The sequence below is a fragment of the Pan troglodytes genome, chromosome X (genome assembly GCF_028858775.2).
Source record: "Pan troglodytes isolate AG18354 chromosome X, NHGRI_mPanTro3-v2.0_pri, whole genome shotgun sequence".
Classification (NCBI taxonomy): domain Eukaryota; kingdom Metazoa; phylum Chordata; class Mammalia; order Primates; family Hominidae; genus Pan; species Pan troglodytes.
In genome coordinates, this window is record NC_072421.2 from 105,545,775 (window position 1) to 105,568,913 (window position 23,139).

The 23,139-nt window shown below is 40.9% G+C and overlaps 1 protein-coding gene across 7 annotated transcripts in view; it reads left to right on the forward strand.

Annotated features, from left to right (window-relative positions):
* The window catches only part of VSIG1 (V-set and immunoglobulin domain containing 1), a 33,950-nt gene extending 11,148 nt beyond the window's left edge, over window positions 1–22,802 (forward strand). The window contains 8 exon segments of one of the 7 annotated variants that reach the window (NM_001280276.1): window positions 1,765–1,928; window positions 5,145–5,252; window positions 10,652–10,850; window positions 16,380–16,535; window positions 16,953–17,072; window positions 19,782–19,923; window positions 20,752–21,456; window positions 22,241–22,611. In NM_001280276.1, coding sequence (NP_001267205.1) covers window positions 1,765–1,928; window positions 5,145–5,252; window positions 10,652–10,850; window positions 16,380–16,535; window positions 16,953–17,072; window positions 19,782–19,923; window positions 20,752–21,085 — 1,223 coding nt within the window. In that variant the 3' untranslated portion in view covers window positions 21,086–21,456; window positions 22,241–22,611. 7 annotated transcript variants of the gene reach the window in all.
* Window positions 22,803–23,139: the final 337 nt, after the last annotated feature.

The window sequence follows — 23,139 nt, forward strand, 5'->3', positions numbered from 1 at the left end:
CTTGATAAAAACACCTACAAGTAACCTACAGCCAACATTATACTTCATGGTGAAAGACTGAACGCTTTTGCCCTATGATTGGAAACAATGCAAGGATGTCCACTCTCATCTCTCTTATTCAACATAGTACTGGAAGTTGTAGCCACTGCAATTAGGCAATAAAAATAAATAAAAGGCCTACAAATTGGAAATGAAGAAATAAAACTCTCTATCCCCAAAAGATTTGCATCTAGATTATATAGAGAACTCTCAAAACTCAATCATTAAAAAACTAAACAATCAAATTAGAAAATGAGCAAAGGATATAAACAGATATTTTGCTGAAGATGTACAAATGGCAAATAATCCCATTAAAAGATATTTAGCATCATTATCTATTTGAGAAATGCAAATTAAAACCACGATGATTATATTACTTCTTACCTGCCAGAATGGCTAGAGTAGAAAACTGTGACAACACCAAATGCTGGTAAGGATGCAGGAAAACTGAATCCTTTTATTTGGTGGTGGTGGGGGGAATGTATAAAGGTACAGTCATTCTGGAAAACAGCCTGGCTGGTTTTTTAAAATAAAATAAAATATGCAACTGGCATATGATCCAGCAATTGCACTGTTGGGCATTTGTGCCAGAGAAATAAAAATTTATGTTCATGCAAATCTGTACCTGAATGTTCACTGGAGTTTTATCCAATACCCAAAAACTAGAAACAGCCCAGATGTCCTTAAATGGATGAATGGTTAAACAAACTGTATTACATATATATCATCGGGTACTACAAATCAATAAAAAACAACAAACTACTGATACACACAGCAACTTGGGTGAAATTTTAGATAATTATGCTGAGTAAAAAGAGTCATCAATTCCAAAAGGTTACCATGATTCCTTGTATATAACATTTATGAAGTGACAGAATTTTAGAAATGAAAGACAGATTAGTGGGTGTCCATGGTTAGGACAGGAATGAGGTGCAGGATGGAGGTGAGTATGATTATAAAAATGTCAACATGAGAGGGCTTTGTGGTGATGGAACTGTTCAATATCTTTACTGTGGTGGTAAATACACGAATCTACACATGATAAAATATAGAATTAAATGTGCATGTGCACACACACAGCAGTACATGTAAAACTGGAGAAATATGAATAAGGTCGATAGGTTTTATCAATGTCAGTATCCTGGTTGTGATATTATACCATCATCTTGCAGAATGCTACCATTGCTGGGAACTGGGTAAAGTGTACATGAGATCTGTCTTATTTCCTAGAACTGCATGTGAATCTACAAATATATAAATAAAAATTTTAATTAAAAATTATCGAGGACCCCACAAAGAAACTGATATGTTTTGCCTGAGATTTACCTGATTTTAAAACTATAAGTTCCACATTCAAGGAATTCCCATGGTACTGGGAAAACTGAGTCAGTCGTTCTCTATACTACCAGACAGTTTTGGGTCCCTGGACAAGACTTTAAGAACCTGTGTAAGGCCGCCCTTAACACAGAAGAAATTCTCAGTTCAGTGTTATTACCACACCATCATCTAGAATTTGAGTATCTTCATATGATAATTTGTTAGAAACTCTCCTCCCACTACCCCAGTGAGCCCCAAGAAAACTCAACTTTCTTGTATGGTTTATTCTACCTTCTTCCCGTCACCTTGGATTCCTCAAATAGGATGTCTTTGTAAGTGTTCTGTGATGAAACAGTGTTATCAGAATTTGAGTATGTACTATTGATTTTTTTATGATTATCTTTTCAGGTCAGGTTAGTGTGGTGCAAGTGACCATCCCAGACGGTTTCGTGAACGTGACTGTTGGATCTAATGTCACTCTCATCTGCATCTACACCACCACTGTGGCCTCCCGAGAACAGCTTTCCATCCAGTGGTCTTTCTTCCATAAGAAGGAGATGGAGCCAATTTCTGTAAGGACACTTTTTCCTAAACTCTTCCCCTTTTGTAGTTCTGACTGAAAACTGTTGGGGTAGAAAAAATGTGAAATGTGAAAGAATGGCATGCCAGTGACAGTAGTGGCAGGAATCTCAGATACAAAAAGTTTGAAGACAGCTGTATAGAGAAGATCATCATCTAAGTGACTTGACTCTTGTCCTCTCTTCATATTTAGTTATAACCCATTATCTCGGTCTGTGTAGGTCCACATCAAGTGGATCATGTATTTTAGAGAAGACAGAAATGGTTCTTCTCATAGGTGAAATTAATAGTAATTCTGAAAGGGCTCCCCCTCCACCTTTATCTCCCTATTATTTCCAGAAGAAACTAGTTCAAATGCAAGTCCTGATTGATCTGCAGATCTCTGCCAAATTTAATATCTAGGATCTGGCTGTCAAGTGAACTAGCTCACTGTGCTAGACTGAGGCCTGACAGAATGAGACTCTTCAGATGGATGAAGAAGGGCCATAGTAGTGATGAACCCTGCGTAGTTCATCAAGAACAGCATGAGGATAGAGGACAGGGGATGGAGTGGGTAGGCATAGGGTCGGGGGGAAGAGGTTGCCAGAAAAGGATGGGTTGAAAGTCAAGGGAGGAGAATGATTTCACATGCAAGCTGCCTATTCCCAGGTTTCCTTCATCAGGCCTTGAGGGAAATTCCTTCTTTAGCCCAAAGATTCAAATTGTATACTCAAAGGTGTGTGTGTGTGTGTGTGCATGCATATGCACGTGCGTGTGTGTGTTTGTGTGTTCATGCACATGTTTATGTGAGCACATATGCCATGCATGCCTACACATATCCCTTGATGGAAAAGGTCTGTAGCTTTCATCAGGTTCTCAAAAGGCTGCATGACCCAAAGCAGAGTTTAGAGAAGAGACAAGTCGGTGTGGTTTGGAATAGTTGGATGCAGCTGAATTGGGCCTTGAAGGAAAGGAAAGGTTTTGATTAGTAGAAAGATAGAGGGAGAGCAAGTTGAGGAGGCTGGGGGAGGCCTAGGGACAGGGGTGGAGAAGAAAGAAGGCATTAGTTTAGAGGAGCCACACGTTGGCCAGTGTCACTTCAGCCATCACTAGTCCTTCAGAAGTGCTGAGTCCTCTGTTTACAAATCCTGAGCATTTGTTTAGCAGGAAATGCCGTACAGGGGGAGATTCCATCAATGCCACTCTCTAGTCCAAGTTAAACAATTTTGCTCAATACTGGTTACCTTGAACAAGTATCTGAATCCCTCTGCACCTCTCTTTAAAATATGGTAGATCAGCAATACCCATGGGGAATCAACTGATATAATGCATGTGAAAAATATAAAGCCCTGTAAGTTTTATCCCTTATAAACACTATTATGATTATCATCATCCACAGCAGCACCACCACCAACAGTGCTTCTACCAGTTTCCATCACCCAAGATGTCCAGACCCAAGGCCTTATATGTAGGAGTCAACTAAGAAATTATTGCCTTCTTTTGCAGGATGCTCTGTTAGATTGTAGATGGCAATAATCACATGACCTTTCTTCCTTTTTGAAATTCAATTTCCGGACTAGTCTTTTCAACACATTCTTTATCTGTAGGCTTGAAATCCTTCTCATTTTGCCAGGTGGGGCTGGATTTAGAGAGACCTTGCCAATGTATTTTGAAATATTTTCTGCTTGATACTCAAATCAAGATGTTCTCAACTGCCTGAAGGATGGGCAAGGCCACAAATTTTTATTTATGCCTCCTCTGACACTGGGATTTACAAGGCTACCTCTTGGTTGAACTGTGTGTCTAATGAGGAACTGGGAGGGAGCTGCAGAGCCGAAGGATCCTGTGACCAGCAATGAGCTTTTTCTATACCAGGAAATGCAAGGGAAGAAGATACGGTGATTGAATTGAGTGTGGCCTGAGCCCAGAACATCTCTTAGAAGCACTTTAAAAAAAAAATCTGTTAACAAATAAATATTTATTGAGTAGCTTATTTACTTGCCATTTGCTTCATTCTTGAAAATGTCAGGTACAGGTGGGGCAAGTGATTTAAGATATATACTCTTTTGGAATGTCCACATCAAAGGAGGGCCTCTGCACTGAGCTGCTGGATCAGGCAAAACATGCTCTCTGATCTTAAAGCTGCATGATACCTGTGTTACGCCTGTGCCTTAGCTGCATAGAAGACAAGCTTTTGTGTTTTTATTGCTCCCACAGCTTGGGAGCAATAACAACCATCCCCCTAAAGGCAAATTTTATCCTCCTTCTATTTTCCTGTCTTTCTTTAGCTTACCCTAGCCAGATCCCCATTACAACCATCTTTACCTCTCTACTTCTAAAGAACCGGAGTCCTTCCCCTGACTCCCCATATCCTGCTGGCATGGGCTTCTCACTGCTTTACCAGATGAGTAGTTTTGAAGTCCTAGTGGAAATCTCATGATGAATGTCAATTCTTCTTGCTCTGCCACTTATTTATTGACTGCGTGATCTTAGACAAGTCGTTTTACCTTTCAGTTGTTCCGTTTCCAATCTTTAAAATGGGGCTACTTACCTATCTCATAGGTTGAATATGAAGACTAAATGGGATGATGCTTGTGAAGCACTACGAAGCCTTCTACCCAGTAAGCATTCAGTGAATGCGAGCTTTTATTATTGGCATCATCACTTACAAAATGGCGATTTTGCAAAATCCCTGTTCCCTCCATACCCCTGGTGATCTAGAGGGACTGACTCATGGGCACTAGGGAGCCTAGCTCAAGAAGATACACTTGAACAGGGACAGAGCTCTTCAGGGCCATCCTAGCCCAAGATCAGCTTCGAGTTCCACTGCTTACCAGGTCACTGTGGTTAAAGGGAGGGCCCAGGCCCTTTCTCTACCTGCTTCTTATCCCTGAACTGACAGCCTGCTCAACCAAGAGGTTGCAGACATCCTGTGTTGAGGTGGTATTTTTCAAAATGGGATTTGGCCTCCATTTCAAGACTGTTTCCTCTTTGAAAACATTCAGAATTCTGTGGAGCATGTTGTATGTTAATCTAGGGATTGCTGGTGGAACATTTATGGGAGGATAAAAAGACTGCTGCACTATTAGACAATTATGTGATTTATGGGACTAAGATGTTGCCAGACATCAGTGGTCACACTGAGAGATTCAGTTCAACTCCTGGGTTGATGTGGCAGTATACTGTATAGCATTCAGCTCTCAGATCCACCCATTTCTGCTCAAACACAGCACAGCTCGTGCCTCAGTACTGAGGGTATGGAGGAAAAGGCAGTCAGTCAGTGTCTAAAAATGACGCACGCAAGAGATGCTCGGGGAAGATGTAGCTGGACCTCTGAGGTAAGAACACTTATTGGTGTACTACTGGACTTCTTCATTGTTTGGAGACTCCAGGGCACTGGCACCAGCTTTAGGAATGGGATGGGAGGGTCTGACTTTGGTAACAATCAAGATCAGCACAAGCCCCTGACAAAACTGGGACAGTCTTGAGTTTACCTTCTCACATCCATGTCTGGAGTTCTTCTGCCTCTTCCTAAAGGCTCAGGACCCTATTGCTGCCCTGATCAGGGCAGTGGCCAGCTCTTTCCATAGTCCCATCTTCCCTTTCCTGAAATCATTGTGTTAGATTAGCAATTGACTCTGAGGCCTGGTATTCCTCAATACCTAGGGGCTGATGTTATCTCTTACTGACTATCCCCTTTGGAGAATAGAGACTGAAGTATCCCACAGGTCTTCCCACTAAGAAGGCCAGGATATTCATTAGCATGGTCCTTCTCTCAGAGAAACATTCCTCTCAGAAAATATGAACAGCTTTAGATAGTCAATCCCTCAGCAGGGAATCTCAGCTGAAAACTCTAGGCCAGGTATGGGCAGGCTAACATGGAAATTTGGGGTGGTCTGGTGCCTTTCTGGTCACACAGATGGCCTCATCTTCCATCCAGTCTGTTAATGCTAACACTACAGAGACCCCACCTGTCCCTGAACAGACCATGCCTTGACTCTGCTTAGCATGAATCTCTCAGACAATACTTATTCTTCAAGAATGTTTATAGTGAAAAAATACCCTTTGCCAGTCTCATAAACAACTTAGACAACTTCTTTCCCAGGACCTAGTGTTCTTATGTTCTCTGGCTTCTCAGGTTTTACAACCTGAAATACACAGGACAGAGCCACACAATAAAGAGTTGTCTGCCCAAAATGCCAGTGTCACCCCTACTGAGAAATACTGCAAGTTCTTCCCCACCCCACCATCAAATTTATGTATTGTGTTCCATTCACTTTCTGCTAAATCTGATAAATTAATCTCATGGTAAGGTGTTAGTTACTAGCGAAAGCTTATTTTATTCTCTTCTAAAGAATGCATTGAATGGGACCTTCCATGCCTTCTTCCAAAAGGAGCAACTCAAATGGCAGATACCCAGGCAAATGGAGGGTTGGTAAGAGAGTTGGTTTGGAAGCAAGAGAGTCTTTCTTTTGGTATCCTATTTCTTCCACATGCCATCCCTCCACCACAATACAGTCCAAATAAAATTCTGAGCTTGTGACCATTGCCACCTTATACCTGCACACCCCTTCCCTATCCTATGGCTAGCCCCTCTATCAGCAGTACAAGAAAGCAAGAAGCTGGAAAGGAAAGAATGGGTCATTTGCTGTGGATGTCCATGTCCTCCACCTCCCCAGAAGGAATCTGCAAAAGCAGCTCTGGAAGCTAACTCCAACTCAGATTCAAACAGAAAGCAGACTGAATTCTTTCAACCCTTCTTGTTTATACTCCATGCTTCTAGTTAGAGAGCAGTGTCACTAAGCTGAGGAAAAAGTCTTTTAGGACAAATCTGGTTCCCAGCTGCACGGCCTTGTGTGAATAGGAACTTGGCACAGTAGGAAGGGAAAGGTTGCGCTGCAAAGAACTGAGGGGCCTACAATTGCAGCTGGCAAATATTGAGGGCATCATGTGGTGAACATACTCAGCATGGGAAGCATCATGCCAATAAATAGCAACAATTGGCAGGAGAAAGGTTGGGCTGGAGCAGGGAATGGAATGGTCCCAAAAGGAGAAGGTTGCCCAGGAATCATCTTTCTCATCTTAAGAAGCACTGTAAGTGCCATCTTAATATATTCAGTGGGAATCAGGAGGTCTGAATTCCAGGTCTGACTGTAAATTGTGTGACCTTGGGAAAATGGCTCCCTCTATTAAGGCCTCGGTGTCCTTTTTTGTATTAGAAAAGGATGAATTCGAGTTTACTAACCGCAGGCCTCTGGGTCAGATTTGGCCAGTGGATGTATTTCAGTCGGCCTGCCCAGTATTTTGTTTGTTTGTTTCAACAGTTCGAATGCCTTGTTTGCGTTGACTTTTCCGTTCCCTGCAGTCCCCATATCTGTTATGAGCTTACCACTACTTACCAGCCCCTCCCAGCCATTTCCCATATTTCCAATATCCATCGGGCTCCTGAAGGCCCCTTAACCTTAGAAACCACAAACCAAACTATCTCACAGGAGGTCTTATAATTAATGTGCAATTATGACTCCACCCATCAGCCTCTAGCGTCACCCTGGGGGCAGGCAGAGAGGACCTTGGGAGAAAGCAGGGCAGTCTACCATGAACCCAAGCACAAAGTGCAGGTGGGTAAAAAATTAACAAGCGCCCCTTAAGGGAACACTGGGATGGATTTCCTTAAAAAAATCACCTCCTCCCCACCTCCACCCAAAGATGTGGCCCATTGTACATCCGGGGCTTTTTCTGGATCTCCATTGCTTTGACGTCTAAATTGATAATATTCTTTCTTTGAAAAGTGTACAAGCCACACAGGATCATGGGCCAGGCTTTGGCCACTGTTCAGCTTTGATTTTTAAAAGAGTTATTCTTTTATGGAAAGTGGAATCAAGTTGTAGCCCTTCCTATATGATTAGATAAGCAGTTTCAGGAAAACACTTCTTTCTTTTTTTCTTTACAAGGACAGTGTGACTGTGTGGACTTCCCCTTAACAGAAAGCCCCTCCATGTATGTGTCTGGCTGCTGCTGTCTACCCCTAGGTACTTTACTTCTTACAGAGAACTGTGAAGCCAAAGCCTTGGCTCTTTTAGGTCTCCATTGTTAGCCCTCACTACCCCCATTTCTGTCTCTAATACCTTTTAGTGTCAATCGTGAGAGGGCAAAATGTATTAGACTACAGCATGAGGAGCTAGCATGTAAGAGGTAGTAAAGGTCTTTTTCATGGGTAAGGTTCCAGGGCCTCATTGCTTATATACTCATTTCACCTTGACTCATGCCCAACTATGGGACTTTTACAGTGGGCACGGACACATGGATACAGTGGACACTTTTACTTCTTCTCATATCCTAATTCTGGCCTAAAACACACCATTTTGGCCTCAAGATCTCTGCAGAAATAAGGTCCTTTTCACCCGGATCCTCTGGGACTTGCTGTGGGCCTCAGGCATGACTGATGTTGTATCTCATTGTGATGTCATCAAGCATCAGTATAAAACAGGGCTGATGTTTTACACTGTCCACAGTCTCCTTGGGAGGAGGGGAAGTGGCCAGATGTTGAGGCTGTGAAGGGTACTCTTGATGGACAGCAGGCTGAACTCCAGGTAAGAAACAACAAGACCTCAAACTGTCAATTAGAAAGTAAATAAGCCCCATGCTGCCTAGTGAAATTGAAAGCCTGATAGCGTGGGTGTCAACTCAAATGAAAGTAATCCTCTGATGTATTGAACCTCCTTCTGTCCCACTTGAATACCTGGAGTTAATCCTGGCTTTCTGGTTTGGAAGTCAAACAAGACCATTCTGGGGCAAGAGTTTGTGATTTCAGTAGGTGTGAATGAATGAATTATAAATGGCTGCATTTATAATGCAGGCAAGAAAGCACGTTGATGTTAGAAAAAACGGGAGAGAAACAAATAGTTTTCTCTGTAAATGTACTCTTTTCCTGGGATTTTTCCCTCAAAATCCAGCTTTCTGCCTTAGTTTTAAAATATATTGACTTTCTGCTTAAAGGAGAATACACTTGAATTCATCTAGACAATATCTTTTGGTTTTCTAATTGCTTTCCCTCTTTTATTGGCCTATTAAGGTAAAGCCCACAGTACAAGGAATTAGGAAAATTGGATTCCAGATCTGTCTCAACTGTCAATTTTGTCTTTTATTTTTTAACCTCTCTGGGCTTTGGTTTCTTCTGTAAAGTGAGGGAAGTGAATTAAATGAACTGTAAGGCCTTCCAGTAGATTTTATGAAAAATTAGTCTCACCAGACTAAGACAATACAGTTTATTGAACAATAACAATCACTTGAATAATATACATTTACATGAAACCAACAAAACATGTACATAGAAGGTGTGTATTATGAAGGGACCTCAGGAATTACCTAATCCAGTGATTTCCTGGCTTCAGTCATTCATGTACCATCTACATGATTTTTGTCATATTTGTGTATCACCAGCACTATTTGTTATTTAATGTTATTTTCTGTATTGACTTGTTTTCTTAAAATCTTAAAAAATATCTACCTTAATCTACCCTATGCAACAATATTCAGGAAGTCATAGATTTAATGTGCTAGATTTTTCTGTTTCTAATACACATTGAAATTTGTAAGTTTTCATTTATATACTACCTAAAATCAACTTAAATGCCTATACTTGGTAAATACATATCATACTTTGGAAAACATTACTCTCTTTTCTCATTCAGATGTGGAAAGTAAAGGTTGGAGAGATTAAATAACTTTGTTTCTTATCTAAAACCAGGCTGCCATGGAGGCATGACTAGAGGCCACCTCCCCTAACTATGTCACAGTGAGGGGCAGAGCTGTGACTAACTCAGGCCACCTGACCCCTAGACCAGGACCCTTTCCACCACATCATGCTGCTCCCACAGTTGCCATTATGATCTAAGTATCTGTGCTCTTTAATAGAGATGGGACTAGAATCCAGATCTTAAGTTTAATAAGTTATAATAATAATAAATGAGCCCTTGTGGCTTCAGATGGGTCACTTAATCTCTCTGGGTCTGAGATGCCTTATTTGTTTAAATGATAGAAGAATTCCAGTTCTGCCTTCTGCCACATGGGGAGAAAGATGGTAGCTATCATTGGCTGAGCACTTCCGAGGTCCTTTACTAGATTTCTTAGTTTCATCTTCACAACACCACTATAAAGGGATGGGACCAGATGATTTCTAAGATGCTTTTCCGCTTTGCTTCTGATAAACAAAACAAACCCAAGTTTGTCTATCCAAAAGAGTAGGTGTGTCTAAAAGGAGCATGAACATTTGAACATTTAAGGAAACCAGATAGTCTCACTGGGTAAGGTAAATTCAAATTTTAAGAAGTTTATAAAATGGTAAAAAAAAAAAATGATGGTTTTGGTTTCCCATCAGACATTTGTGTTCTACATAATGAGTTTCTCTCAGGTGGATTCATTAAGTGAGCATCTTGATCTCCTAGCCCAAGCTTAGGTGTTGAATCCTGTCAGCTCCAGCTACCTCCTCCTCTGTAAGATAGGCATACTAATCCCTGCCCTGATGACATCACAGAGCTGCTCTGAGGGCCAAATGCGCAGCTGTGAGCAAACTAAAGTGCCCCACTGAGTTGAGAAACCTTGGCCACAGGGACCTGTTCCTGGTGGGGGGAAGATGCTGCTTCTTTATCAAAGGTAATGTGTTTAGAAGAAGCTTTCAGGTAGCTTATCCTAGTCCTGGACACTCTCCAGTTCTCATTTCTGTTATTTTTCTGTCTAGATTTACTTTTCTCAAGGTGGACAAGCTGTAGCCATCGGGCAATTTAAAGATCGAATTACAGGGTCCAACGATCCAGGTAATGCATCTATCACTATCTCGCGTATGCAGCCAGCAGACAGTGGAATTTACATCTGCGATGTTAACAACCCCCCAGACTTTCTCGGCCAAAACCAAGGCGTCCTCAACGTCAGTGTGTTAGGTATGAGCACTTTTTTCTGCTTTTTCTTTTCTTGGAAAAAGTTAGGACACTGAATGAGCCAGGACAGTGAGTTATGATGCCAATTAAGTCTCTGTAGGTAAATATACTCCCTAATATTTTCATTATCAGGGAAATAGAGACAAGCCACCAGCCCAACCAAAACAGTAACACTGAGAAATCACTCATAAAACATGCAGAACAATTGTGCAAACGGGCTGCCAAAATGACAGCAGTAGATGACCCAACCTCCAGTGATCCCTATCTCTGAGGGATGGAATGAGAACAGATGAGACAATCCACTGTCCCACAAAATGATCACTAGCAACTCTTTTAGAGGAAACCTCCATTTACAGCCAGATCTACCTGGGGGAGACTACTGTCAACTTATTATTCCTTTTAAGCTCGACACAATTCCCACCATTAAATTATTCTTTTAAATAAAGACAGGAGAGTCCCTTTTTTAAAATGCTAATGTTATTTGGAAAAAGGACTGAAATTAATCTAGTGTTGAGAATCAACATATTTACATACAAATATTCATTATATGATATTGGGCAAGCCGTATCTGCTCTTAAAATGAATTTGGAATCTCATTTGTTCAGTATTTATTGAGTTACAGTGATGGAGGTGTTGTTTTTGCCCTTGGGAAGCTCCCAGTTTTGGCCATTTCTAGAAGTCCTTCCAATCTCTGTCTGAGAGGACAATGTGGGCTAAACTTCCATCTGCAGGCTGGTATTGGGAAGTATCGAAGCAAGGGATGAAAGGGCTGCCAATCCTCAACTCTTACAGACAGACCAGTTGAGATGAGCATTTTCCCACTTCTAGGTAGCCCCAAATGAAGCTGATCTAGTCATTGCTGCTCTCAAGCTGTGTGCACACATCACAAGAAAGGAGGAACTACATCAAATCAGTGACTTAATAGTTGAGTAGCTTGGAAAAGCAGCAATTGGTAACAAGGTGCATACCTAAGAGAACTGTTTACAGTTGTCCTGGCTTGCCACTCAGGTAATGCCACAAAGGAACCAGCTGACATTTACTGTGAGGTTTGCCACTGCATCTACCCACCTGGGAAAGAGGGAAAGGTACCTAAGAGCTATTTTTTAAGAGTGGGTTAGCTTAATCAATCATATTTTTATCTCACTGAGTTCTGTGCCAGGAATTGGGGTACAGGAACAGACAAGAGAAGTATTACTCAAGCAAATTCCTGGGAGAGTTTCTGTTTCAGTTTGGAAGACTAGTGTATTAGTCTATTCTTGCATTGCTGTAAAGAAATACCTGAGACTGGGTAATTTATAAGTAAAAGAGGTTTAATTGTCTCACGGTTCTGCAGGCTGTACAGGAAGCATAGCAGCTTCTTGGGAAGCCTCAGGAAACTTACAATCATGGCAGAAGGCAAAGGGGAGGCAAGATGTCTCACATGGCTGGAACAGGAGGAAGGGGAGGGGAAGATGCCACACACTTTTAAACAACCAGGTCTTATGAGCACTCACTCACTGTCACAAGATCAGCACCGAGGGGGAAATCCGCCCCCATGATCCAGTCACCTCTCACCAGGCCCTATCGCCAAGATTAGTGATTACAATTTGACATGAGGTTTGGGTGCGGACACAGATCCAAACCATATCAACTAGTTATATACATGGGAACTAAGTGATGTGCTATAAATGCCAAAGCATCAAACTGGCACTCAGAAGACCTGAGTTTTAGATCTTACTCTGTACTCAGTGACCTTATACAAGTCAGTCCACCTTTCTCTGACCATTGTGAGGAGGGGTTATAATTTCTGCCCTGTCTTCTTTACAGGTTTGTTATGAACAGTTTTGTTATTTTACCTATAAAATGAAATACTGGAGATCAAAGGGGTTTTTAAATGTTCAAAAACTGGAGGGATTAGCTAATGATTTTCTGTTGCTTCCTGGTTCTGGGATGTTCTGACCAGAAACAATCTAAAGAAGCCAAGTCTCTTCATCTCAGAGCTTGGAAATAGCCCTGAGATAAAGTTAGACAAGAAGGTTAATATTCTTAAATTTAAAGCTCAGAGGATCCCAAATCAATTTCCATAAGAAGTTGAGGGTCACTTCCTCTCAGAGGTGTTTTTTCCCATGAGTCTTTGTGTCAGATAGCTCTGTGTCATGACTTTTCCTTAAGCAGCCAGGATCCAGACAAGGTAAGAGGCAGAAGGGTCTGTGGATTTCCTTGTTTGTTTAGGAACTCTAAAAAATATTGTTTTTGTTAATTGGGCAAAGAACAAAGGCCTCCTCCAAATGTAGGCTTTTTGGAAAATTTGAGACTGCTAATTTTCTCTAAAAATTGCAGCGACTATTTGCAATTCTCAAATCTCATTGTATATGAGTGACAATTTTGCTTGCCCTGACTGAAAGGTGAGGCAAGATGGGGACAGGTGGGTAAGAGAGACAGGTTAATTGTGGGGAGAGGTGTTGATATTTCCTTAAAGATGACTCTCATAGCAATGTATCTTTCAGATGTTTTGTTACCCAGCAGTGAGCATCAATCCCATGCATTTACTCGTTCATGCATGAATTCATTTAACAAACCCTGAGCACACGTGCCAGTTACTGTGCTAAGCAATGGACATGGGGAAATGTAAAAGATAGGGTCTTAGCCCTCTAAAATTCAGTCTAGTGAAGGAGACAGACGCGTAACATAAAAGCTTTCAGTGGAGGTATGAGAGGAGAGCTATGAGGGCACAGGGGAAAGGGCAAAAAGCTGTATCAGGAATTGGAGAAGGCTTATTGAGGAAAGTGACTTTTGTGCTGAATGTTGAAGGATGTGCAAGAGTGTGTGATGAAGAAGAGGGGCTGAGATGGCAAGGCACAGTTTAGGTGAAGGAAACAGCAATGGGCAAAGAACCAGGTGGTTTGGATGGCCATTCATTTGAGAGCTTTCCATTAGGTATGACAACCTTGGAAAATTAATCTCTGAAAAATACCCAGATCAAGTTTGAATAATTATTTTGTGTGCATTTGGAATGAGCATCATCTACCTTCCGCAATTTGGCACATAAAAAGAAAATGATTGATTTAGGGAAGGTTTAAGAACCTACTGAAGCACTTTCTTTTTTCTTTTTTCTTTTTTTTCTGAGCTGAGCCTTTTCCTCCCACCCCAATTCTGTTGAAAGCAATAAAGCTAAATGGTAGATCAATGGCTTTGCCAGTAAAATACCCAAGTTCCACTGGGGACTTTAACTGGATGAAATGTCAGTTCAATCCTGGGTCAGTAGTTTTAGAAAATATATAGGTTTGGGACTTGGTTCAAAGTGATTCACTAAATGTTTTGTTAATAAAAAATAAAAGGAGAAAAATATTCTAAGCAAAAAAAATGCCTATCTGGGTTTGATTCTGGGCTCAAGAAATCAGTGCAAGTCATTCCAGGTTTTTGCCATAATTTAGTTCAAGTCCTGGTGTCCAACTTTGTGATGAAACACCCCCATTTAATTTTCTGTTCAAATTGTTCTATTCTGCTGTAAAGGCTATACAATAGCCATCTTTTTAAAAAGGCAGTATCTAAATCTAGTGATAGCTGCAATGGACTTCTGGTTAAATAGCTTAGTTTAGGATAGGCACATCCAACAAGTTGTTCCTACCTGAGAAAATCTTTGATAAGAAAGAATAAAGAACTAAGTAGAAGGATACTTCTTTTAATTAAAAAGACACCTGCTTAAAAGATAGGGCTAGTAAAATGTTTAAGAATTATAGCTATACGCATCTGTCTTCTCGCACCTGTGTACAGATAATGAGAGTCTGGGAAGGCTGAACTGAGCAGAAGTCAATGGGAGAGTAACTTTAGTAGCAGGAATTAGTCCTGCTGTGGCCAACAGAAATTCCAGGTTCTAGGCCCTATATTTATTATTGTATTTAATATTTGGATCAGCCAGAGGTTAGATAATCTCTTAGTCACGTTTTACAGATGAGTCAGCTGAGGTTTGGCTAAGTTAGGTAACTTGCCTATACAGATCCAGGGTAGAGTTACAAAGCCCGTATTCTGTGTGGATCCAGAGCTGTGCCCTTAACCACTGCGTCTCAGGTAAGAGCTGTAGGACTGAGTAATATGACACATTTCATGTCTAACTCACCTAAATTAGAGAACCTAAGCTTTAAAGGGTTCTAGAGCAAAATGAAGATAAGCAAGGTGAGTTGGAAAGTATAGAAATTTACATCATTGTCTGTATATAAGATAGATATATAAGGTGTATAAGATAGATGTATAGATATAAAATAAATAAGATGAGATATAAGATAGATATGTAGATATGATAGATATATAAATGTATAAGATATGTAAGATAGAATAAACCGTGCAAGTAAGTAAGATGAATGATGAGATTCAGATTCCCAGCTTCCCACAGGACTTCTCCCCTGACATGTTTTCATAAGCAGCTAAAACTCTATGTCCTGGACTGACCTCATTAGTACCCCTTCCTCCTTGTCACCCCTTCACCTAAAACCTGTTCTTCCTGCTGTGGTCTTGGAGGCCTCTTTCCCTCTCTAAAGTCATCTCTCATCCCTCTCCCACCCCACTTTAGAACTGTGTCAAAGTTACTTTTGAATTCCTGGTGCCTAGTCCCATGCCAGGCCCACAGAAGGCATGGGTGCTTGCTGAGTGAAGGATGAATAAATATTTCAGTGCTGAGTAGCGTGCACCCCCCAAATGGACTTCCCCTACTGATGATGCACACAGGCAAATTCAAACCTTTCAACTATTTGTGTCACCCACAGATGAACAAATGCAAAAAAAAAAAAGAAAATAATCATGAGAGAAAAGAGAAATACAGCATTAAATATTTTAAAAAGAATAATAGGTTATCTCAGAGTATTTAAGGGTTCTATTTTCCTTTAAAACTGTGCTTTTAAAGCATAAACTATATTCCTGGTCATTTAGTATTTGCTTATATTTGGCTGTTTTAATAAAGGCATATTTTAAGACACAATGCGGAAATTCATGGTTATAAATCTGAGGAGGAGGCAGACAGAGGAGTCACTATTTGAATCTTAATGGCCTCTTGACTAGAAGGGCCCTGCACCTGAAGTGCTCTACTCCCACCTGGTGGTGCAAGCAGAAAACTGCCAAAATACATTTTAATAATTTTTTTTTTTTTTTTTGTGGAGACCCAGTCTCACTTTGTTGCTCAGGATGGAGTGCAGTGGCGTGATCTTGGCTTACTGCAACCTCCGCCTCCCAGATTCAAGTGATTCTACTGCCTCACCCTCCCAAGTAGCTGGGATTACAGGCGCCCACCACCACGCCCAGCTAATTTTTGTATTTTTAGTAGAGATGGTGTTTCATCACATTGGCCAGGCTGGTCTCGAACTCCTGACCTCAGGTGATCCACCTACCTCGGCCTTCCAAATTGCTGGGATTACAGGCATGAGCCACTGCGCCTGGCCAAGAATTTTTTTTAAAAATAAATAAACACACATATTATTCAAAATGAAAGTGAGGAAGTGACTGCAATTGTCACAGAATGCCATTCATCCTAAAGAATTTTTATTCTTTGTCATTGCCTTACAGTGAAACCTTCTAAGCCCCTTTGTAGCATTCAAGGAAGACCAGAAACTGGCCACACTATTTCCCTTTCCTGTCTCTCTGCGCTTGGAACACCTTCCCCTGTGTACTACTGGCATAAACTTGAGGGAAGAGACATCGTGCCAGTGAAAGAAAACTTCAGTAAGTGTAACCTGCAGTAGACCCTGGAAAGGCCTGGTGTCTGTGGTTGGATGACAGCAGGAGTGTGTGGTTGGCTGCTTGACCTTACAGTTCAATCTTCTTGTTTTCTCAGTGGTGGCGGGTGGGGGGGGGGGGCTGGTAATGTAAAAAGAATGCCTGTCTCCCAACACGATGACTGTGTTCTGGTCTACTCCCCAAATTCTAAAAGCCAGCTCAGAGATGGTGAATATGTAGGGAACAGGCATGGTCCCAGGTGAGTTAGCACTGGAACAGTCCTGAGGGGCCTAGTTGAATCCTGAACATCTCAAGAAAGAGAGGCCAATATGGGGGAGTGGGTGGACATTGGGTGATCTGTTACACTGATGTTATCTGTATGCACAGAAGAGATCTCAAAAGTCTATTCCCTGGTTTCAACAGACCCAACCACCGGGATTTTGGTCATTGGAAATCTGACAAATTTTGAACAAGGTTATTACCAGTGTACTGCCATCAACAGACTTGGCAATAGTTCCTGCGAAATCGATCTCACTTCTTCACGTGAGTTGACCATACAACTTTAACGGTTTCTCCTTAAATCAAGTAGTCTGGGCCTGTCAGCCAAATAAATTAGTTAGGATCCCCGGTTAGTGCTTCCTGCTTCTCTGGAGATTTGTGTGCTTTATATACAGGCTGATATGATGAATGACCATCCTAATATCTAATGCTCACATAATAATATATGCCATATGCTGCCCTAAATCCTTTACAAAAAGCAATTTGTTTAAGCTTCACAAAATCGCTAGAAGGTAGGTATTACTATTCAATACTAAAAAAGAAGCCTTTCTGGTAACAGCAGGCTGAATTTCTCTTTGTGATGCTGTTGGTAAATCCAGGTGACACTGTAGCTCTGACAAACATATACCTTGCAAAGATCTGCCACTAATAATAATAGTATTATAATAATAACACTCGTACCCACAATCACGGTAGCTACTATTTGTGGAGCATGAATTATGCTGAGTATTATCTCACTCTTTCCTCCCAACCACCCCTATCTAGGGAGGCAGACTATTGTCGGCCTCATTTTGCTGAAAAGAACACTGAAGCTCAGGGAAGTAAATGACTTGCCCAAGGTCATCCAGTTAGTAACTGGCAGAGCCAGGATGCCTCTAAACCTCAATTTTCCTATTCGAAGGTGCTTACTCACTCTCTGAGTGTAAGATTTAAGACTCCTGGAATTGTCCAATTGAGCTGACCCAGGGGCAACTCCTCACAAGGAATATCTCACCAAACATCTCAAGGATCACTTAATAACACTTAGGATCTTTTTTCAAACTTACTTTGAATTTGTGGTTTTAATATATGCCATATCCAGGGATGGCAAGTTCCAGTGGGTTTTTGCTCTTCCTATGCACCTGAACTTTCTTCCTTTTATTTCTCCTGAAGTTTGCTCCTTTATTCTCATATCACTTTCAGCTATATTTCCTGCATCATTTCTGTTATCTTTCTTTAGAATTCCCTCAATATCTTTTTGCCTTCTCAGAGGTACAATCATACTGCAGATGTAGAGATATGTAGGATTTGGACTTGAGCATTGCTTCCTTTCTAGTCTTTTTTCCAATGATGTCCAGCACTGCCTTCCTCTCTCCCTCCCACATCCCTTCTTTCTTCCTTCCTTCCTCAAATATTTATTGAATATCTACTGTGTTCCAGGGACTGTCCTAGGTGATAAAGATACAGAGATAAAGAAGATGTATGTCCTATACTCAAGGAGCTCACAGTTCAGCTAGAGGGACAAACACAACTAAAACATGCTAAATCCTATAATAGAAGTCTGAACAGGGTCTATAGAGCACCAAAGGAGGAAAATTATGCTTATAGAACTGGGATGGCTTTACCAACCAAGTGCTATTTGAGCAGGATCTTGAAGGAACTTGCAAAGCCTCATCATCTATAAAATGGGAAAGCTGAAGGATGACGGTAGAGCAGCAGGCTTAGGAGGGCAACCAGGTCATGATGGGGGAAGAGAATGGAGGGCTTCACATGGCATGTCTCTGAGGGAAAAATCACAAGAAACCGATACATCATCTGATATGTTTGAATCAATTGAAAGAAGTTTAATGGTTTTGTTGGAAATTTTGGGATGAGTGATAATGCATTTATTAATCCCCAAATGAAGCAATTATTAACCTCCGGGAAAATTTTTGTAAATGTTGTACAAGAAAGAATCATAGTATACTGTGTTCCTCAGCTGTGAACAATATTTATATAGCCATACTACTGCAAACTTGGATTTAACTAAAACTTGTGATATAACTATTTTGGAAGAACATGGTGGGTGTGAGGGGAGTGGTGTAAAAGAGCTCAATCTCCAACTTCTAGGGTACGAAGTTGAAAGAAAATGATGGAATGGAAAAAAGGTAGGACATATCAGAGCAAACATAATAAAAACATGGGGGCAAGAAGACTTTTAAAAAGAGTTAAGAGTGGTTGCCTTTCGTGAATGGGACTCAGAAACGGGAAGGAGTCGGGCAGGGAACTGCTGTTTTTGTGAGACATGTAGTAGAACTATTTGACTTTTTAAACTATTTACTTACATTCTCTTAATCATAAAAAGTTAAAGGAATTATTATCAGGCAGCTCAAAATATAAGGTGTCCATCCTTGTGTGAGGGGAGGCAGATGGGGATGGGTTGGCTTATAACCCAGATGTGGTCTTCCAGAGACAACACCTCAGGGCTTGAAGGTCTGGTGCTCAGCTGGATAATGTCCCACTCATTAAGTTTGTCCATAGACCGAGACAATAAACCAGATGCCTGTTTATCAAAATGGGCATATCACTTCCCAGTGACCAGAGTGCATAAGGTTCCTTCGTAAGCATTGACGCCATGGGGGAGGTTTTTAGGGACCAATTTCACCTGTGCTCTGGGAAAGCCTAGTGAAATGTCCCTGCCTGTAACAGAGGCTTATCTCTAGTGACCAGATCACAACTCCATGGTGTCTCAAGACTCTTTTCTCTAAATCCCATTTCAAAAGCAACCCCACCTCCTCCAAGTTGGCCACATTTTATTCTTTATGTGCACAAATGTCAATAGTCTTCTCCCACTGTGAGTCCAAATGACAGAGTTCTAGGAGTTTCCATTTCCCTAGCCTATACAAGTCATTTTCCCACTATGTGAATGGCCCTGATATTCCCCACTAGTCACAAACACACATTATAAAATGACAATATATTCCACTTTATTAACCAGCTGCTTGTATCCTTCAGATCCAGAAGTTGGAATCATTGTTGGGGCCTTGATTGGTAGCCTGGTAGGTGCCGCCATCATCATCTCTGTTGTGTGCTTCGCAAGGAATAAGGCAAAAGCAAAGGCAAAAGAAAGAAATTCTAAGACCATCGCGGAACTTGAGTAAGCCTTCATTTTGTTGTCTTTACTTGAATACAAACATTTCTCAGGCATGTCTTTTTCAGTCATCAATTCCTAAGCACTCCTTTTATTATAAGATATCAGAGGTATCTTTCTGTTTACTCTCATTGAATTTAAAAAAGAATGATGATGGCTGCTATTTATTGAGTGCTGTGTGCCGGGCTCTGTTCTAAGCACTTTATGTACATCAACTCATTTAGCTATCACAACAGTTTTAGGTCCAAGAAAACATTTTCATATATAATACTAACATACTTGTCTTAATACCAACATAGTCATGAAATATAATTTTAAATTTTTTTATGGAACAAGAGACCCACAAGGACAGTGCCCAGGGAACACAGAAGTTAGAATGTGGCCCAGCCCACAGCTCATGCTCTTAATCACTCTATTTCTTTCCTAGTGTGTATCTCACTCATTCATTTTTTTCATCTCCTTGCTTCTACAACTATCTATTGGGTATCAACCAGGTGCCAAGTATTGTACTAGATGGAGTGAGAAATAGCGATACATCAGAGCTATGAATTTGGACCTTAAAGACCTTATTAGATTCTTAGACTCTTTCATTCTGACATTATTTTCCCACCTTGAAACACTGCTCTTTCTTAAACTTTCACGATATTGTTGAGACCTAACCTTTCTGAATCCAAAATGACCTATGGCCTGACAATGAGTCAGAATATCAGAAATAACAGATTTCCTGAAGTCTGGGACCTATGGTCATTGAAGCTACAGAACATATGGTTTCACATGAAATTTCAAAGTTAGCATCTCCCTAACTTGTTCTTTTCTGGGCCTTCTTTCTTGCAGGCCAATGACAAAGATAAACCCAAGGGGAGAAAGCGAAGCAATGCCAAGAGGAGACGCTACCCAACTAGAAGTAACTCTACCATCTTCCATTCATGAGACTGGCCCTGATACCATCCAAGAACCAGACTATGAGCCAAAGCCTACTCAGGAGCCTGCCCCAGAGCCTGCCCCAGGATCAGAGCCTATGGCAGTGCCTGACCTTGACATCGAGCTGGAGCTGGAGCCAGAAACGCAGTCGGAATTGGAGCCAGAGCCAGAGCCAGAGCCAGAGTCAGAGCCTGGGGTTGTAGTTGAGCCCTTAAGTGAAGATGAAAAGGGAGTGGTTAAGGCATAGGCTGGTGGCCTAAGTACAGCATTAATCATTAAGGAACCCATTACTGCCATTTGGAATTCAAATAACCTAACCAACCTCCACCTCCTCCTTCCATTTTGACCAACCTTCTTCTAACAAGGTGCTCATTCCTACTATGAATCCAGAATAAACACGCCAAGATAACAGCTAAATCAGCAAGGGTTCCTGTATTACCAATATAGAATACTAACAATTTTACTAACATGTAAGCATAACAAATGACAAGGCAAGTGATTTCTAACTTAGTTGAGTTTTGCAACAGTACCTGTGTTGTTATTTCAGAAAATATTATTTCTCTCTTTTTAACTACTCTTTTTTTTTTATTTTAGACAGAGTCTTGCTCCGTCGCGCAGGCTGTGATTGTAGTGGTGCGATCTCGGCTCACTGCAACCTCCGCTCCCTGGGTTCAAGCGATTCTCCTGCCTGAGCCTCCTGAGTAGCTGGGACTACAGGCACGTGCCACCACGCCCGGCTAATTTTTTGTATTTTTAGTAGAGATGGGGTTTCACCTTGTTAGCCAGGATGGTCTCCATCTCCTGACCTCATGATCCGCCCACCTTGGCCTCCCAAAATGCTGGGATTACAGGCATGAGCCACTGCGCCCGGCCTCTTTTTAGCTACTCTTATGTTCCACATGCACATATGACAAGGTGGCATTAATTAGATTCAATATTATTTCTAGGAATAGTTCCTCATTCATTTTTATATTGACCACTAAGAAAATAATTCATCAGCATTATCTCATAGATTGGAAAATTTTCTCCAAATACAATAGAGGAGAATATGTAAAGGGTATACATTAATTGGTACGTAGCATTTAAAATCAGGTCTTATAATTAATGCTTCATTCCTCATATTAGATTTCCCAAGAAATCACCCTGGTATCCAATATCTGAGCATGGCAAATTTAAAAAATAACACAATTTCATGCCTGTAACCCTAGCACTTTGGGAGGCCGAGGCAGGTGGATCACCTGAGGTCAGGAGTTCGAGACCAGCCTGGCCAACATGGCGAAACCCCTTCTCTACTAAAAATACAAAAATTAGCTGGGCGTGGTAGTGCATGCCTGTAATCCCAGCTACTTGGGAGGCTGAGGCAGGAGAATCGCTTGAACCCAGGAGGTGGAGGTTGCAGTGAGCCGAGATTGTGCCACTGCACTCCAACCTGGGTGACAGAGTGAGATTCCATCTCAAAAACAAAAACAAAAACAGAAAACAAACAAACAAAAAACAAAAAATCCCCACAACTTTGTCAAATAATGTACAGGCAAACACTTTCAAATATAATTTCCTTCAGTGAATACAAAATGTTGATATCATAGGTGATGTACAATTTAGTTTTGAATGAGTTATTATGTTATCACTGTGTCTGATGTTATCTACTTTGAAAGGCAGTCCAGAAAAGTGTTCTAAGTGAACTCTTAAGATCTATTTTAGATAATTTCAACTAATTAAATAACCTGTTTTACTGCCTGTACATTCCACATTAATAAAGCGATACCAATCTTATATGAATGCTAATATTACTAAAATGCACTGATATCACTTCTTCTTCCCCTGTTGAAAAGCTTTCTCATGATCATATTTCACCCACATCTCACCTTGAAGAAACTTACAGGTAGACTTACCTTTTCACTTGTGGAATTAATCATATTTAAATCTTACTTTAAGGCTCAATAAATAATACTCATAATGTCTCATTTTAGTGACTCCTAAGGCTAGTCCTTTTATAAACAACTTTTCTGACATAGCATTTATGTATAATAAACCAGACATTTAAAGTGTACAATTTGATGAGTTTTGACAGAGCACATACCCATGAAACCACCACACCCATCTAGAGAGAAAACATTTCCATCAGCCCAAAATGTTTCTTCATGCCCCTTTGTGCGATCCCACCATTGCCCTGGACCTAGGAAATCACTCATTGTTTTCCATCACTAGAGGTTAACTTTGCCTTTTCTTGGCCCTCATACATATGGGATGATACAGTATGTACTTTTTGTGTCTCACTTCCTTCTAAGGTGAATCATTTTT